This window comes from Trichomycterus rosablanca, chromosome 11 (genome assembly GCF_030014385.1).
Source record: "Trichomycterus rosablanca isolate fTriRos1 chromosome 11, fTriRos1.hap1, whole genome shotgun sequence".
Taxonomy (NCBI): Eukaryota; Metazoa; Chordata; class Actinopteri; order Siluriformes; family Trichomycteridae; genus Trichomycterus; species Trichomycterus rosablanca.
Window position 1 is genome coordinate 32,950,614 of NC_085998.1, and position 19,684 is coordinate 32,970,297.

At 37.9% G+C, this 19,684-nt stretch overlaps 1 protein-coding gene across 1 annotated transcript in view; it reads left to right on the top strand.

Annotated features, from left to right (window-relative positions):
- Window positions 1-1,671: 1,671 nt before the first annotated feature.
- Window positions 1,672-19,684, top strand: part of btbd11b (BTB (POZ) domain containing 11b) — a 74,962-nt gene continuing 56,949 nt past the window's right edge. Inside the window, exon 1 of the mRNA XM_063004212.1 lies at window positions 1,672-2,607. Coding sequence (XP_062860282.1) covers window positions 1,740-2,607 — 868 coding nt within the window. The 5' untranslated portion in view covers window positions 1,672-1,739. The remainder of the gene's footprint in view (window positions 2,608-19,684) is intronic.

Genomic DNA, 19,684 nt, shown 5'->3' on the forward strand with positions numbered 1-19,684 from the left:
TCCTCTATAGAGTATGCCAGTTAACAAACAGTTACCTACAGAATACCTGGTTGCTGTAGTGGTGTCCTACCTAAAGGTTATTTAGAAATAAATTATTCTTTTTTATGGAAATTGATAATTATATGCAAATCTAAAAGCTGGGAACTGGGGAAAACTCAAGAGTCAAGGATGTGACACCAGAGATGGACTGATTAGACACTTTTTTCCTTCACAGATCTCCATATACAGTATATAAACTAATGCAACACACAGCCAAGAACCATCTAATGGTAACATGATAAAAAATAGTGTATGTCTATAGTACAGTAGTGGTCATCAGTCTTATATGTGGCTTCAGGAATTCATACCATTTAGAGGGGTGCCACAACGAATACAACAAATTAGCTGTTTAAAGACCAAGACCACTTGATTACAAAAACGAATCTGTAAACAAGTCAGGTGTTCTTTCTAAAACGCTAATGCTACCCTAGTCCTTTGTGGAAACAAAAAGAGCTATAGGTATAGTTTTTTATAGTACTGGTTGTACTTATTAATAAATATTTAATTTGTTTCTGCAATTTCTGCAGTACATATTTAAGACAAGGACAAACCAAGGGCAACAGTGCCAAGCTAAACCTTGGAGCTAGGAGAAAAACCGTGAAATTAAAACCGGTAGGGGGAGCTCAACCTTCTTTGGTTGAAATCTGAACTGAATTAGGTTTGTGTGTCCTTTCTGGAACAGATAGATTCTATAGAGGGAATAATGTCTGGCAACAATGATAACTAAGCAACAGAGATAACTGGTGCTTACTATGGCTTATAGTTTATCATACAGAAAAAAATAGCATGCAGTATAGTGCAGTGCCAATAAGTAGACATACATTGTAGTATAATAGCCCACAGTAGTGTACTATAGTAGTCCTACAGTGTTTAGGGTAACATATAATAAAGTGGCTGGCCTATTATTAGTATAGTTAGTTGGAGTAGGCCTTAACTATAATAATATAATATATAAAAAGTGTAGTATAATATACCCAAACTGCAGTACAGTAATCTATTTACTTAGAAAGATGTAAGAGTTAGAGTTGACTTAGCCTACCCATTTTCCTTTGTGGAAATTATTACCAAACTGATATATTTGAAATATATAGCACAGTGTTGGTATAACATATGGTGCAAAATGTATACACTGGCACAGCATGGTATTTCTGGTATTGTTACTCTACAGTATAGAATAGCGTAGAATAATGTGTAGTGTTTTATAGTGTAACAGTAGGGCAATAGTACAGTGGTGTAGAAGTCTATAGTATAGTACACTGTAACTGTTCAGTAGCATTGACTTTAAAGATTGGGTACATGTTTACAAAACCATAGTAAGTTACTAGATGAGAAACGACTAAACTGAGTACATCCACTCAGTTTCAGTGTGAAATTATCCTCAAACATGAGCTGTAGCGTACATTAGTGTACAGAATGGTTGAGTTTTGACATGGTGTTTTGCTGGTGCGCTCCATGGCTCATACGCCCCTCCTTCCTCCTACAGCTACTTGAGCTACAGTGAACTGTGGTGCAGTGAGAGAGTCATTCACAGTATACCACTGCAGAGGACTTCCACCATCACCTCAAGCCCATTGGCGCTCTTTTATTCACTTTCTTTAATCTTCTAAAATAGTCGTTTACATCACAGTCAGGCTTTCTCCACCTTGAGTGAACTTTATGTGTCTTGGCGCCGAGCTTGCGGGCCACTATGCAGCGCAGCCATGGCGAAGAGGGCTAAATCGGTGGCGAGGACCCTAGAGGATTTGACGCTGGACTCGGGTTACGGCGGAGCGGCAGACTCGTTCAGGTCGTCGAGCTCGTCGCTGTGCTGTTGTCCCGACACGCACGCACCCTATGCGCATGGAGCGACCTGCTGCCGCTTGACCGACCGCATGCGCAGCCACCACGGCAGCTCGGACACTGTGAACGCTGCGCCGGGAGACGACAGCGAGACGCTGGAGTGCCCAGGTCACTGCGCCAGGCTTCCCGAGCTCGACGAGGTGCCGTGGAGCCTCGCCGATGTGCAATCTGCATTAGCCAAGCACGGGGATCCGAGATGCGCCACAGTCGGTCCGGAGCTGATCGCGAGGTTATCCTCACTGCTGAGCCGCGCACTGGTGCGCATAGCCATGGAGGCTCGGCGGTTGAGTTTGCGCTATGCGCGCTGCACCCGTTATGAAGTGCAAAGCGCCGCAAAGATAGTGCTGTCCTGGACCGTCGCTGCCAACTCTGCTGCCGCTGCGCTCGGTGCGCTCTCCACCTACAGCATGAGCACCGAGGACAAGTACAGCCGCGGTAAGTCCGAGCGCTGTGGACTTGTCTTTTCTGTTGGACGCTTCTTTCGCTGGATGGTGGACAGCAGCGTGGCACTCAGGATCCACGAACACGCTGCCATTTACCTGGCCGCTTGCATGGAGAGCCTGTTCCGCGAAGTGCTCAACCGGGTGCTCAACAGTGCGCTTTTGGAGCAAGGCAACGGCATGCCATCACTCAGCGTGGAGGCATTTGAAGTAGCCATCAACAACGACTCGGAGCTTCACGGTCTCCTTCAGCCTTTCCAGCACCTAATATGTGGGAAAAATACCAGCGGTGAGTCCCAAAAAGTTTTAGGAGCAGAGCAACAGGTTTACAGCACTATATGTTTTTTTTTTTTTACGGAACACCACAAGATTTTTCAACCTAATGTTAAGCTTTTGCACCAGTCATGAATACGCATTTAACAAGGACTTTTAAAACCATGTCCTTTACCAAGAAAAAAGGCCTTAATGTGTCTCAGCTGGTCATTGGGAGATGGGTTTCTTGTGGATAGTCTGATTTTCTTTCACTTTTCATATACTGCTCCTAGGTGTGAGTTGGTAAAGGAGTGTGTGGTTTGCTTTTTGATGGATCAGAGCCCCTTTTAGATGTTGTATTTTGCTTTGAGCTTAGTTTTTCCAGAGGGCTCCAGGGGTAAGCCTAATTAGTCAGACAGGGTCTTTTGCATCAATTATGGAATAAAGTTTCAAATTGATTAATAAATAAAGTATATAGTGTAAAGTTAGATCCTTTGATTTTTTTTATTTGTTGTCATTTTATCCATCAATTTACATTTAATCACCCATAATTAAACAGGTTTTTAGAATTTTAGAAAGTATCCAGAGCCATTATGGTGGCTCTCTAAATTGTGGTCATGTGATCCTATTCTTTTTGCTTTTATTATGACTAAAATGTGTCTACAACTCAAAAGTCCACCTGTCGCAATTTGAAGGGATTTGCCATGGTTTAAAATGGCACAAGTCTGGGTCTATAAGGACCTACAATTTACAATGCATCGGAAAAAACCTGAAGCTGTGTAATCTAAGGAACTGTCTGGGATCTCCATAATCACATTCTGGTAATGTATAAATCAGAGCAAGGATATAAACTACCATCTAAGAAATTGAGTGTTCCCAGGACTACAGTGGCCTTAATAATTTTGAAATAAAAGAAGCTTTAGCTTCAACCGTACTAAAGCTGTCCATCTGGTCAAACTGGCTGTCCATACAAAATTTTTTTTGATAGAGTTAGAAAAGAATCAGATGGTCACTCTAAAAGTGCTTCAAATGTTTTGTGCAGATATGGGTGAACCTGTTGGAGAGAACATTCTTTGCAGCACCTCATATTACGATGAAAGCCAACATTGAGTGTGGCGTTTGCTTAACAGCATGTAAAGTACACTGGCAACGTAAGGAAAAAGCTGAAGAAAAAGAAATTGAACTCTTGGGGGCAGAACAACAAGCACTAACACTGAAAAACAGGTACTGCACATCCTCTGACTGCCCTAATGCTAGCACTACAGTAAAAGAGAGACTTTTAAGAATTGAGGGACATTCCTAAAGAGAACCTCATTCAGAGTGCATGCAATGTCAGACTGGTTGACAGTTCACATTTTAAAATGACAATACCCTAAACAGTTAGCAAAAACTAGTGGCTTTGGGGCAAGTCGCTGAATGCACTTAAGTGGCTGAGTGGCTCCATCAAACATTTTTGAGAAGACCTGAAGAAGGCAGTTCATAGAAAGACGCCATTAAATCTGAAGCTTGAGGTGATCTGTCATGAAGAATAAACTGCTCAGATTCAGGTGTGCAAAGCTTGTTGAGACATATCCTAGAACTTGTAAGTGTAATTGCTGCTGAATGGGCTTTTACAAAGTATTGAATAAAGGGTTTGAAGACTTTTGTGGATGCATTAGTTTAATAATGTGCTTTTACTTCATTATGGATGATGAGTAGACGGATGGGTAAAATGGCAACAATGGCAAAAAGTGTGCAAAAGGTCAAGGGGGAATACTTTCTGAATCCACTGTAGGTTTTTGGTATAGTTTGTAAAACTTTAACTCTTATTAATCACATTTTGCGTGTATATTTAATTAGTAATAATTAAATAGTAATTCCTAATATTTTTCTTGCGTGGCACATTATTATTGGAACACGTTTACATTTTTGGGATTTAGCAGACGCATTTTATCCAAAGCGACTTACAGTATACAGTCTAAGCAATCAAGGGTTAAGGACCTTGCTCAAGGGCCCAACAGTGACCTTGCAGCGGCTGCGGCAACCTTCTGCGTACTAGTCCAGTACCTTAACCGCTAGGCAACAACTACCACACACAAAACAAACTTGAAACTGAACTTTTAAAAAAGTTTGTAAATAAGAGCAAATTGCTTTTTACCAGTATTCAATTAAAAGCAGTACAAAACACAATGTTTGGAAATATGTGCTGCAATACATTTTAATAAATTTGGGACAGAAGCATGTTATTACTATGTTAGAGCACCTTTCTTTGAACAAGTAATCCCATTTTAAACATTAAACATTTTAAACATATCCCATTCTTCTATTATAAAGGTTTTTAGCTGTTCATCCATACAAGGCTTTTGTTTGCACTTCATAATGTACCACATGTTTCAATGGGATTCATGTCTCGACTAGAAAGCAGTCTCTATCCAGGACTGGATGAGCCTCCATCCAGGACTAAAGGAAGACAAGCATCAAGGCTCTTCTCTGTTCTAGCGCCCAAGTGGTGGAATGAACTTCCTCTGTCTGTCCGAACATCTGAGTCTCTTGCTGTCTTTAAAAAGCGATTAAAAACCCACCTCTTTACTAAGCACTTAAGCTGACTTGTACTTATTTACTAACATCTTGTTCCATCCTTTTCCATTAAAAAAAAAAAACAAAAAACAAAAAAAACCCACTTTGGTTCTAACAGGTTTTAGCAGATTTGTGTTCTTCGACTGTTGTTTACCTAAACTTGAGAAATGAAACGTTCACTATAGAAGCACTTCTGTAAGTCGCTCTGGATAAGAGCGTCTGCTAAATGCTGAAAATGTAAATGTAAATGAAAGCAGCAAATGTTGCTCCATAATGTCTTCATCAATTGTGGCCTCACAAATGTGCAAGTTACCCATTCCAGGGGCACTGTTACTCTCTGATATCATGACACTGACTTTTATACTTCACTCTGGTACCTATTCGGATAGTCTGTTTTTCTTGGGCCCAAAGGACAAATAATCTATTATTAGCATAAATCTGAATGATCAACTTATCAGACCTCAATACATGATTCTATCATGCATCAGTCATGTCAGGTGAGCTTAAGCTTAGAAATGTCAGGTGCATTTCTGGAAGTTGTTGATAAATTGCTTTTGCTATGCATAAACTGTGTTTTTGTCAGACTATCCCCAATCCTATCTGGTGATATTCATTTCAGAAGTTTTTTTATGATTCTGTAGTGGTTTTTAGTCCTGCTCCATTCTTAAAGACATTCCCCAGACTCTTTTGATTATATTATGCACAGTAGGGTGTACAATATATTAAACCATGTTAAGTGTAATGACATAGTATTGAATTGTTATGCTTGATTTGGCAAAGTGTCAACCGAACTGTGATCATAAAAGACTAGGCATAATCTGCAACTAGGCATATTTGCATCATCTCTGTAGGGGAATTGTACAATGTTTCTAGTCTTAAATTGGCTTTGTCCCAATTTACAGACATTTATTGTTTTAATGATCAAATATTTAAAACAAAACAAAATAGTTGTTTTTTAATGCTTTGTTAAAATATATTACATACTCTTTCAACCCTGTTGGTGTACAGCAGTAATAAATACTGTTCTTCATAGTTAGATGGATACATATGTATGTTTGCACGAAATATACTTAGCTCATGTCTTAGCCACTTATGTTTAAAAGTAAACAGATAGAAATATGAACAGGAAATGAGCTGCAACACACATGCATTCACTTATGACAGATTACGTTCATGGAGAACTTATTTTCTTCTTCTCAAATGAGCCAAAGTAGCCATATCCATTCATTGATGGACCTTGCAGGAAACCCTGCTATTAAGTGTATCCAGTTAAATGATTTGTGGGCCAGTTGCCCAGGCAGTGACATCATCTGTGTATTACTTCAGTCTGCATTCAGATGTATGAGCCAACATTGAGACGTTTGGAATCTCAGAGGCGGAATGACCAGCTTTTTATTTTGAATTTGCTCAGTGTGTGCTTTGTATGACTAGCATTCTCAAATGCTTTGACCACATAGGCTTGTTTTTAAAGCCATAACTCATTAACTGTACAAATTTGAATGTGTTTGCTTGTGGCTTTTGATGTTTTTAATATAAAACCATGGGTTTGGTATAAAATATAATACAAAACACACAAAAAGCATTCCAAACAGAACATGATCGTTTATACAGTGCCTGGTTGGCATTGCGCGGAAATACCAGTGACTCAAATGTCCTTCAGTTAGTGGCTTGCATCTCTGTGTCAAAAACAGTGTGTTTTTCTCCTCTGTGGATGGTGACATAATCTATATTGCACCCTCTAGCAAAGCTCCCTAACTGTTCTGCAGTGCTTGCGCCACATTATATTAATTTACTGTAATATCATTAGGAAGAGGCAGATGATGCCACAGTCTCCAAGTTATACATTGCTAGTCGTTATGCATAATTTACAAACTCCATTTCTTTTTAAATGGAATTGAAACAAGGATTTTTTAGTTCTCTTAAACCTTTATTTAACTGTCAAAATACAAAGACATCAAGAAGCAAAAGGCACACATCTGTCATGGTATGGGGTGTATCAGATCCCATGCCATGCGTAACATGCATATGTGTGAATGAACCATTAATACAAGAGACATATGCTTAGAGATACATGCTGGCATCAAGGCTACTTCTTTTCCTGGAAAGACCATAGTTATTTCAGCAAGGCAATGCCAGGCCTCTTATGCACGTGTCGCAACAGTGTGGCTTTGTAGGCACTGTGAGTGTGTGTGTGTATGTATGCCTGCTTGCAGTCCAGATCTGTCTAGTATTGAAAGTGTATAGCGCAACATGAGAAGAATCAGACAACGGCGACTCTTGAGCAGCTGAAGTCTTGTATTAAGCAACAGCGGGCAATAATTCCATAGTTCAAATAGCAGTCAGCGCACTGTAGAACATACCAATTCTCCTTTGCTTAATATGCAGCCTTATACAGCAGGTTCATGCTGAAATATGATGTAAATGTGATGCTCCTTATTAATTGAATTCATTGTAAATTCCCAATATTGTGGCAGGCCCTGCTGCCCGTGCCTGTGCATTCTTGCTTTTGATAAGCTCCAAAGGTTAGCGCATGACACCTCTGATGTGTGTAAACCATTCGTTTTTGTTTTGTAGATAATAGAAAATCATGCACATTTCCCCTATTCTTTCATCACTCCTGTTGGCGACTCAATCAAACAGTAGGTTGGTAACCAAGCAAGTGGTTGGTAACCTGTGGTTAATATGCTGATAAAAACATTGAAGGATTTCTTGATTGTTCATGCACTGAAAACATTTTTGGCAGACAACATGCTATCTCTGCTGCTTTTTTGTATTTCTAGCTATTTTTATGCACCGTAGGCTGTGTTTTAAGTTGCTGGCTGGCATATTGCAATGTATGACATAGTTCCAATCAAGCTTAAAGGAAATAAATGAGTTTCTCAGCCTGTTTGTGGGGACACTGAATGTTGATACATAGACTATATTGGACAAAGTAGCTGATAAATCCACCTTTTTTATATAAGAAAGCTCATTTGAAAAATGATACTAAATCAATACAATACTGCACTAGAAATCAAACTTACACAGAGGCAGCATTTCCCAGCATGCACTGTTAAGCTTTCCCCTGAAGGCCATGTTAAAATGCCATTGCCACAGCTCACATTTGTTTCATTTTCCTGAGGGCCTACCACATTTGCTTGTTTAATGATGGAGAACTGCACAGATAAGTAAACTCATCTGCATATTGCTGTTGCTGTAAACGTTTTTGCAATATCCTTGTCTTACACAACATCTGAAATGAATATGTATTGATGTTTTAACATGGTCCATAATGGAACACGTAGGCTTTTTCCACCTCGTTGTAGTCGGTGTGGGGGCTGCAGTGTATGAGGTGCAGCAGCACAAGTGGGCAGTTTAGTGTCACAGGTCTATTGTGTAGCTACATTTGAACTGTGCCAGGCAGTGGAGGCTGTTAATGAGTATCTGTTAGGCAGTGTTCGAGCGTCTAGGTATGACACAGCTCTGAGGTTGTACCAGGCTGCCCCAAAGTCTTAAAAGCTGCTGATATCAGCATAATGCTGCTCAGAAAAAATGTGGGTGCTGCACAGCATTAATGTCCTGGAAACCAGGGTTGCAAAGTCTGCCTTCTTTAGTTATTCTTTTGTTTAAGTGTTTGGATAGAAATACTTTGGTAATTATTTACTCTTTCTTGTCTAACAGCCTGATCAGTGTAAATATGATAGACATAATACTTTAAGTAACTTGATACTGTTAAACAGTCTAGAACAGTGGCTGTCAAACTTTTTTGACCAAGCATCACCCAAAACCTTTAAACCTTTAAGCTATAGGTTATCTTATAGAAACATGTGCATCACACACACAGCCAGGTGATGACATTCTCCTAGTAATTGGTGACATAGTCTTGAATGTATATGCTGACATATAACAACCACTTTAGCTGTCAACAGACAAAAGTTATAATCTACATTTTGGAAACTGGCCAGATTCTGTTTTTAAAGTCTTTTAAAGAGCTCTTGATTTTCCTGACTGTTTGGGTTTTGGCAAGATTTTGTTAAAAATGTAGATGGCAAAAGATGAAAATCAGATAATGGTGATAACACAACATGAGGACTGACTACAGAAGAGTGCACCAAGAGCTCTGACTGTTACAAAAAGAGTTAAAAAAAATATATATATATATACTAAGCAATAATATATAAAGGCCACAGTGTCCTGGTCCAACTAAATACTAAATCCATTTCTCACCCCGCACTATTCAAGTGCCATATGAAAGTAGACGGTAATGACATGCATTCATGCATTTCCTTAAGTTTAATCCAGACAGACTTAACTGGCTGTAAACAGGAAGTGTTGTTGACAAATACGAAAGGTAGTCAAAATGGTATCATAGTCTGCTGACTTGGAATAAGGTTTTTGAGGTCAAATCCACAAACCACTAAGCTGCAACTATGTGGGACACACCACACTATAAGATTTGTATTTAAAATGTTTGACCATGCCAGAACTATTTTGTCGGTTGTTTGGGGCAGCAGGGCTAAATTGGCTGCCAGTGAGCACCACATTGTGCTTTTTAGGACCACAGATTATTACTTACAACCAAAGAAAATATTTTACCTTGAACGATTTTGTATGCGGGCAAGACAATCAGGCCAATTATTGCACAGTGTAGTGCTGGCTTTACTCTGTAGGAGCTGCTGAATTCACAGGGAGTGAACAATGCTCATCAAGTCACATTTGTACAAGTACATGTATATTGTTAGCTTTTAAATGTGTTTATTAAAAATTGTATATGAATAAAGCTTTTTTATACAAAGTATGAGTTCGAAAATAAAAATTTAAATGACTTTAAAATTAAAAGAAAAAAGGAAAATAGGGTAAAAAAATTTACGGAATTTAGGAACATTTTTGTAGGATTTCACAAATGTGACTTACCTCCTTTAAAACTAATGCTTAAATAAAAAAGACGTGTAAGCCTTTTGTGAGAACACCATTTGTAGTTAGATAAAAGACAATAGTAAATATCTGAAGTTCTCTTTTTTTTATTTTTTTTTATTTATGCATTTTTTCCCAATTTAGCGTAGTCAATTTGTCTTCCGCTGCTGGGGATCCCTGAGTGCAGTTGAGGTGGGTATATTGCTGCTCACGCCTCCTCCGACCCGCTCGCAGCCCTTAGCGAAAACCTTTTTCACCTACTCACTCTGCACAGGTGCACTCTATCTGCCAATCAGGGTCCTTACACAGCATTTGAAGACCCCACCCACATAGTCCGGTCATCCCGCCCTAGCAGAGACGTGTCTGCTGCAGGCACTGTCAGTTATGCCCGTTAGATGGCGCCAGCCGACCAGTGGCAACGGCGAGTTTTGAACCGAGGAGTTCAGAATCTCGGCGCTGGTGTGCTAGTGGAATATCCCTCTGCGCCACCTGGGTGCCCATCTGAAGTTCTCTTTGTGCCAAAACTTTGTATTTTCATTTCATTTTCATCGACTGCTTTATCCTGGTCAGGTTTGCGGTGGTTTTGGTTTCACCAGGAAACAATGGGCACCAAAAATATTCTTATTTTTTTTAAATCAAATGTCAGTGTTGTTTGTGCTTCTACGAATTTAGGTAGCTGCAAAGGTGAATTTGCTTGCTATTTACCATCCTTATCTGTGCCTGTTTAGTTTTCTTTTTTTATTTGAGTTCTTTGAGTTAACTTTTAGTTAATTTATGGGAAAATTATTTTATTACTAAAAATGCAACTAAAGAATAAATAGACACGTCTAAATCAACAGCACAATAGTCTGAAACTCACCTTTAAACCAGCAATTACACAGATGAAATAAGGAGTGATTAAAAAATAGTAATTTGCATATAAATATTAAATAATAACAGAAAAGAGTGCATGAAATTAAGTTCTGTACATGTACTATAGGTAGTCTGTATGCCTTTGCACTAATTAAGTTTTGTTAGTAACTGATCAGTTGGTTATTAATTATTAACTAATCTTCTCTCATGTAAGGAAACCTTATACATGCATATAATCTAACATAAATACAAACACAGACACACACAGCCCTCTCTTTGACAGACACATCCAACAGATACAAAAACCTGTTTTTCATTTAAACAAGGCCTTTAACCATGAACTGATGCAAATGTGCATCTTCACACTCACTACAACCTACTACTAAACTGAAATGTGTAAAAATAAATACTTAATTTAATTGTACATTATGATGCCAATTAAAGACCACAGCACAGTAGGTATCTATTATTTAAATGAGACTATTTCTGAATAATTTGTGCCCCAAGCAGGTTGTGTTTATTGTAGGTTACCAAGCTTTGACACAGTAGCATGTGAAGTGTACAGTAGATGCTCTCCTGCAGGCATCTGTTGGCATTTGGGAGACTTGTGGCGGTGCCCAGCAACAGAAGTTTCCCAGTGTGAGGTGGCAGGTCCAGACAGCGGGAAACGTATGATTACTCTAGTGTGAAAAACACTGAGTCATTTATTAAGGACCTCACTCACACATTCAGTCATTTATTAAGGACCGTCTCACTTACACATATAATGTACACAGGCACACATTAGCTTCTTGTGTTTATGATATACACACATTGTAAAAGACAAATAAACATGGAATTGTTTAGAATTGCAGTCAGTTTAAAATGAATTCCCTTGAGCAAAACCAAAGACAATAAAAATGTCATAGACTGTTTTTCAATGCTGAACACAAAAAGCTAAAAAAGACAAAATACTTTTTTGTATTTAAAGTAATTAATATTTCAGGCAGAGTTAAGAGGGAATGGCAAGGAAAAGAGATATTTTATTTATTCAGAACTGGGCTAAACAACTTTTTGTTAAGAATTTTTTGATTAAACAGCAAAACAAATCCTTATTGTTTTCTTGTTTTTATTCATTAAAAATGTAGCAAACCCCACAACCTTAAAACGCTGGAGCTGAGCTGCACTTATGCTAATGTATAGTTATTAGCCTTTATTTAACCCTATAAAATAAAACAAATGGCCATAAATGTCTACAAATTTCCTAAAAAGTAATTTTTAAGAACAACCTCCATTCATATTACACACAGGAGAAAGGCATACTGTTGTATTTGCATGTCCCTTTTAAAATCTTCTTTAGCCCAGTTTGCAATCTTTTTTGCAGCCAAAACAGCACTGAACAGGGATTAGCAGAAATCTCGGTGCAGAAAATCTACTGCATAGCCCACAGCATGCCACATAAATCACAACACTGACAGGAAACCTTCAGAAATAGGGCAGATTTTCTCACACCTAAAGGTCTGGCACAGGGGTTATCAGAGGTCATTAGTAATAATAATCAATGCATTACTTAATGCAAACATTACTCAAAAATGGCAGTGATGTTAGCAGTGGACATAGTTTATACCCAGTAACAAGTGAGCCAAGAGACACTTTTTAATGTACTTACCTTAGACCCTTGCTGTCTTGATTATATAATGTGTCCCAAATATAAATTTTCTGGTTTATTGGAATACAATAATAATAATGTAGTTTATTTTTTACAATTTAAAAATGAAACATGTTTGTTGTCAAATGTTTATGCTATGTTGTTTTCCAGCACAGGAAACTATGATTTAGCTCAAATCTCATGTCAGAGCGCTGAATCTGAAGAGCAGAACATAAATCTAGAAAGCTGACAGAAAGCAGTAGACCGTTTCTTTATGTACACAGAGGATAGAATTACAATTTAATGGTACACATGATATCGGCCCTCTAAGAAATGATGAGGGTGACCTTGAGTGTTCCTTCTTTATACAGATGTTACACAGCTGTGACTGGTGCGAACACAGACATAGACGTGTACATAACATCAACATGTATGTTCCTCACTCACTTCAGGACTGTAATCATAGGTGATTAAGGTAACAGAATATAAATTAAATAAACCTAACCTTCACTTTTTATACTTGCTAAACCTGGGAACCTTGGGCACAAGGTAGAAATAAGCTCTGGACAAGTCGCCATTACATCACAGGGCAGCACAAATAAAGAGATTGAGACAGAAATTGAAGGATCTGTGTTAAATAAAATTTTAAAATTTAGACCAGATCTACCTGGTTATCAATTCAAGTGCACAGAAGATTAAAAGAGCTTGACATTTAAAAAATTCTCATTAACCCATTTATGAACCACTTTTTTTACTCTCTTTTTGGCTGATCTTAATTGTTGTGTTTGCAACTAGTTGTTAGATTTTGCATATGACTATATAATTATTATATAATTATTCTGTGCCTGTGACTGGGAAAATCCATGATTGGTGCATGCTAGATGAGCTTAGTCTCTGGCTGAGTTTAAATCTGTCTGAAAATCACGTAGTGTACACAAGGCTTCACCTCCAACATCATGAACATATCATGCCATAACACTTCTTGCTGTCATAAGTGATTTGTTAAAAAAAAAAAGGCAATTCATGGTTGAATGTTCCACATCAGCCTTTAGAGAAACGTTTGTTTTCTCTGTCTGTAAAAGGTCAGGCCACTTTCCAGATTGATTTCCACATCTGTCATCTGGGATGCATTATACTAAGGTGTGTGCTTGTACTTTCTCAGTTTTCATTACATTTTTAAAAAGTGGATTGGAAACATGCTTATTCCGTTGTAAATCCTACAAGATGTTAGGCTGCATGCCTACTTTGCAGGCCACTTTTATAAAGTTGGCAACATTGCCCTGTAAATTATTCTTAAACAAAGTTCCAGAAATAAAATCCCCATCCTATGGTCCTTGTGTGGGTGAGGTTTAGTCATATGGAGTGACATAATAATTAGAATATTCATATTGTGTCCCATGCTGACAGGAGCTGAACTGCTCTTGGCTGGGTGTAATTAAGCTGATGGATAGTCGACTATGAGACGTATGCAGCCAATGGATTCATTAAGGTTTAAAATGCTAATGAGCTTTTGTATTTAAGGTTCGGCTCATACGTGGTGTTTTGTGTTCAGCGAGTTCACTACACCATACAGCACAAGTCATTATGTTAAGCTTACCCATTTATGGCTGAGCTGCTTATCTCTTCTTAGCTTGCCATTTTCTGAGGCGATTATAAAAACTGAATTCCAGGAAGAGATGAAAGATGATTATTACTAATACAGTCACTTCTTTACAGTCATTACAAAAGAAAGGATGCTTGCCAGTCCTTACCATGCCAAGGAGATTTTACTTTCATTTCCATGGCAGCTTCAATGCTATTAGCACAGGCTTTTGGTTTTGTACAATGTTAGATGAACTAGAGCCTGGGTTCAAAATGCATTATGTCAACTGAGTGGTTCAGGTGCTGTGGACTAATAAGGGTATTAGGCAAAAGGACCCGCAGGCAGATGATTGGAAATTATATTTCAACCATTATTCATATGTGTGTAATATTGTGCTGCTGTCTGATTTATGAACAAATCATATTTAAAATTAATCAGTCAAGCTGATTCTCAAGCTGTGTATAAATGTTGGTAGCAATAGTATATCATTTACATTATGTGGGTAGAAAGCTGAATTTAATTTTACTACTGAAATTGGAATAAAATATGATACAAAATAAACACATTTTAAATTTGTATATTATGCTCCTGTGTAGCTTTGTCTTTCTTATGTCTAACTCAAGGTGTAAATCTAAAATGACAGCATTGGTTTTTGAATGCAAGATGACTCACTCAGGATCAGAAAAAAACTACTTTCTCATACCTTAAATCCAGAGGGGTATAGCAATGATTAACACTTCAACACTAGTTATTGATGTTGATGATAGTCTTCACTGTACCAACTGTGTTGTTGTGTTTGTTAGCTGACATTAAGTTAGCGTATTTAGTTTTTCTTTTGTCAAACTAGCTCTGATCATGACATTTATTTCCATACTTTCAGATAATAATGCTAAATGTAACTGGGCTACATTACCACCTCAGTTTTCTTTTAAAGTTCTTCACGTAGTGGCCATTGTTTTAGTCTGGGCCACAGCCTTTGAGTGTGTTTTCACAGGCTAATATAGTTGTAAAAGTGTCCCTATAATAAAAATAGGCCTGCAGTAATGATCTGACCTATATCCTAAAAGGACAGCCTGTCTGCTCAAGCAAGTGAAAGCGCTTTCATCCAGTTGAGTCCATTTGAACTTGTACGGAAGCCAAAAGTAGGCTGGCCTGTGTCTAAATGTGGAGCCACTAAACTGTCTGTATGAGCCTCGGTTTGACAGGAAGGACGAAACTGGGGCTGGGAGTCCCTTAGGCCTTGGTAGGAGACAGTCAGAGAAGAACTGGTACACTTGAATCAGACAATTTACTACAATTTCGCAAAGCAGCACACACTATTATAAATACGACCATTAAATAAGGTGTTGGTTACCTCCATAAAAAGAAGACCTGACCTTAGTTTCACTGAACAATTTTGGACCGGAACATCAGTTGAGGTTTTCTTGACCAGTATCAGTGTCCAGCCATACAATTGATCTTTTGATTGAATGGGTACAAATTTTTACAGACATACTTCAAAATCCCTCAGGCGTGGGTATTAATGCACCCCCATACCATCACAGTTTGTTAGCTTTTGCACCATTTGCTAATAACAGTCTGGATGGTCCTTTTAGTCTTCATTAAGGTTTAAGCCCAGAAAACTTGATGTTAATACAGATTGATTTGGTCCATTTTAGATGAGTTTGGGCACAGATAACTGCATAGACTTGAGGAATGGCTTTCTCATTTTGTTATAACATTTAAGATTGCGTTTTTACTGCAGTGGCGGACTGTGTTTCCAGATTGTTGGATGTTGAAAGGCCTAAATTATCTGGACTCTTGCATTGAGAAATTAAATGACTGACAACTCTCTTACAAAATCTTTGCTTGCTTGCCTTTGGTGCATTCTCCTTTTCTAAGCAATTGTTACCCTCGCCTGTTAACAGTTCATCTGCTTATTGAGGAATGTTTTAAATCTGTGACTTTAATATTATTTCAAGTAAAGTTGCCATTCTTATTTTACCTGTCAGAACTTGTATTGAGTGTGTTGCATTCACAATAAATGGTTAGCCAAAACAAAGTCATTTCTTTGTACTTTTGCCAGTATACAGTCCAAGCAATTGAGGGTTAAGGGCCTTAAAACCCAGCAGTGGTGGGTTTTGAACCAGCAACCTTCTGCTTACTAGTCCAGTACCATAACTGCTATGGTTTGTAGTTTACCAAGTGAAATTCTCAGCCTTGAAAAGTGTTTCAAAATCGAAAGACAGATTACAATGTTATGTTATTTCCAGGGTTTCAGTGTAAGCTTCCAGTTTTAACAGCAATGTTGGAAAGGTTATTAGTTATGCCCGTCATGTCTGTACTTCACTGCAATTTTAGATTTTGTAGATGTTTCTCCTGCAATATGTCTGGGCCTTTTATTTCGATAACTATAAAAGTAACAGGACAGGCTAAAAGACCCATGTCAAAAGACATCAGTGAACAATAAGGCAGTGCCAATGCCAATTCTACTGGCTTTTGTTCAGAACTCATGCAACCATCCCATCTGTCCTAAGATGCCTCATCAGAAGCTCCTGTCTGGCCTGCTTTATGTTTACCTCCCTGCCAAGCACCACATTCCTCCACGGGTCAGCAGCATTGCAGATGGGAAAAATGTGTTGTGCCTGTAATTGTGACTGATGTCTGCTTTCGACCTGCTTTGTATTCTCTCCATCACTAAACTTAATGATTCAGTTGTGTTCAGGAATTCTGACTGATTGTTGTAAGGCTATAAAATACATGTTTAGGTGACTTTTCCTTTCTTGTGGATAGAAGAGGGTTGTGCAAAAACATGTCAGCATTTCCAAATAACTTTTAAAAGGAACTTCAGGAAAATGTTCACTGCAGCTCATTGTTGTACCGTGTAATCTATGAACATTCATTTCCTATTAGAGACAATGTTTATTTGACAGTGTGAGTTCCAGCAGTGGAAAAATGTAGGTGAGTGAGCGAGTAAGAAAATGCAGATTGTGTATTGTTGTATTTGTCTGCTTGTAGTGGAGTCTAAGTGGAGCAAACAAGTCACAAAGCGTTTTTATTGTTTCCTTACTTTTATATGACTTAAGGAAGGAGTACCGTATATATACAATTTTTTCTTCACCATGCTCTCATCCCACACACACACAGCATATGGCCAAAGGTATTTGGACACCTGACCTTTATGTAACCTTTTAGCTGTAACAACTGCCACTCATTTACGTCTACATTTTCAGCATTTTATCCAAAGCAACTTACAGTACTGTGACAGTATATTATCTAAGCAATTGAGTGGCAACCAGGCAGTGGTGGGGCTTGCACCAGCAACCTTTTGATTACTAGTATTACCTTAACCACTAGGCTACAACTGCCTACTACCGCCACTACCAAGATATGTCTGTGGGAAGTCGTGCTTAATCAGTCAAAAGAGGATTTGTATTGCTGGCCAGTGATGTTGGTCAAGAAAGCATCAATTGATGTTCCAGTTCATTCCAGATCTGTTCAGTGGGGCTGAGGTCAGGGCTCTGTGCAGCCTTTTTTCTAGCATGTCTTTATAGACCTTGATTTGTGCACAAGGTCACAGTCATGCTGAAAAAACTGTTGTACCAATGTGGAAAGCATTTATGTTATTTTATATAAGTATCCACAACTGGTAGTGGTTGATGTGGTAAAATAACTGAACTTAATAATAAACAGTGTGTCCACATACTCCTGACCAGTTAGTGGCTGTAATAATAATTCGGCTACAGCAGCAGTTATTAGATGGTCCAGTTCTATCCATGCAGCTACTGTTTCTCAATTTAGTAACTAATATAAAGCAATATTTCCTGACCTGCTGATTCATATTCATTTGACTATTCGGCTTTGGTCTGTTTCTCCAAGAATAAACCTGTGGCTTTCTTTGTGGGGTTTATTCTAGTAATACTGGATTTCTGCTGCCAGTAAAAGACATTAGAACAATGCAAATCTCTCAAAGTGACTGCAGTCACAATCATGAAATAAAAGGCTGTGGTTCACACTTGTTTGGTAATAAGATATACATTATGTGAGTCATTAAAAACCTTTAGAGTATAACCATGTATTATGTTTAATTAGATGAAAAAGAAATGTCATGTATTTTTATTTGGCAAAAAGCTAATGTTAGTGGCTGTGGAATGGGTAAAATATTTTATTATTATTTTAGGAAGTAAGGAAATAAGAGAGTCCTTTTTGTCACTACTTGAATTGCAGTTGTGTGAAGAATTTACAGATTTGCAGTTTGAATATCTGGCTTAATCCTGAAGCTGATTTTGTCCTTCATAAATGATCAGTAATATAATTGAGTAAATATTTCATTTAATATCGCATCATTCAAAGGAAAAGGGTCTTCCTGTCGACTGGCTCTATTTTTGGCTCAATTTCTGGCTTCCATATGGAAACACTGCATGATAGATTTCAGTTTTATGGTTTCAAACATTGCATCACTGCACTTCCTTGTAGGAATCTTATTATAACCCAGCAAACTGACATTAGCCTAAGAATATCCAGTGTAAACAATACCTCCTGCTTGCTAGCAGACCACCAGCTTGGTGTGCTGCTTTATGTAGGGGTTATCTGTACCTTTGTACTAAGTAGGGGTGGGGGTAGGCCTTTACCAATATACCTTTGATAAGGTAAGGCCAAAACTAATACACCTTAAGCACTACCCACAATATAAAGGCTAATTCCACATATAATTAAACATTGTGTTACCTTTAATAGCTTCTTTCTCCTTCTCAAGGTCACTGTGGGAGTCTACTAGAAAACACTAGGTACCAGCTGAGATTGTGGCAGCTAATTCATCACTGAAAATCACATACTTCCTCAAATACTTACTTATTACATCTAGGGACAATTTATGGAACCAGTCCACCAACTGGTGTGTTTTTGAGTTGTAGGATGAAACCATCTCGTCATATAAAGTGACCAGAGGCAAGATTAGCACTACCTACTGTTGCACTGTGCCACCCCTGATTAAACGTTGTGATTGTTTATTAATTATTATAGTAGTATAGTATATAGTATAATATATAGTATAATAGTCAAATCATCATTTTCATATGTGTTGACAAAAGTAAGGCAAAATAAGACACAATTTTCTTTTCAAATAATATTTTGGTAAAACAAGCTCCAACTGATTGTCTACATACACAGTCTGCCAACTGAACACATTTTCTTAATAGACATATAATAATATTTAGATTAATTAATTAATTAAGGGAAGATACATCATATTTTTCATACTTAGCAATGAAAGATCCACTGCAGTCTTTTTTTAAATTTTTATGTGAAACATTTAGATATTGTTTTGTTTTGTCTTCATGTTGGCTGGTGAATTTTGTCTCTGCATTGTTTGTGACTAATCTTAAAATAAATTTTAAAGATTTTCTAGCAGGCTTACACATTACACATTTTGCACAGATTTCTGTGTTCATTAAATTTTTAATAAATAGTGCAATCTAAAATTCATGGAAGGATTGAGCATAGCACACTTATTTGATATCCACCTGCATAGTTTATTACTTTAGTGGGAAAGAATTCTGGGTGTTATGACGTCTGTTGTCTAGAAAAGTGGCAGGTATTCATTTATGTTGAAGTAATTCATAAATT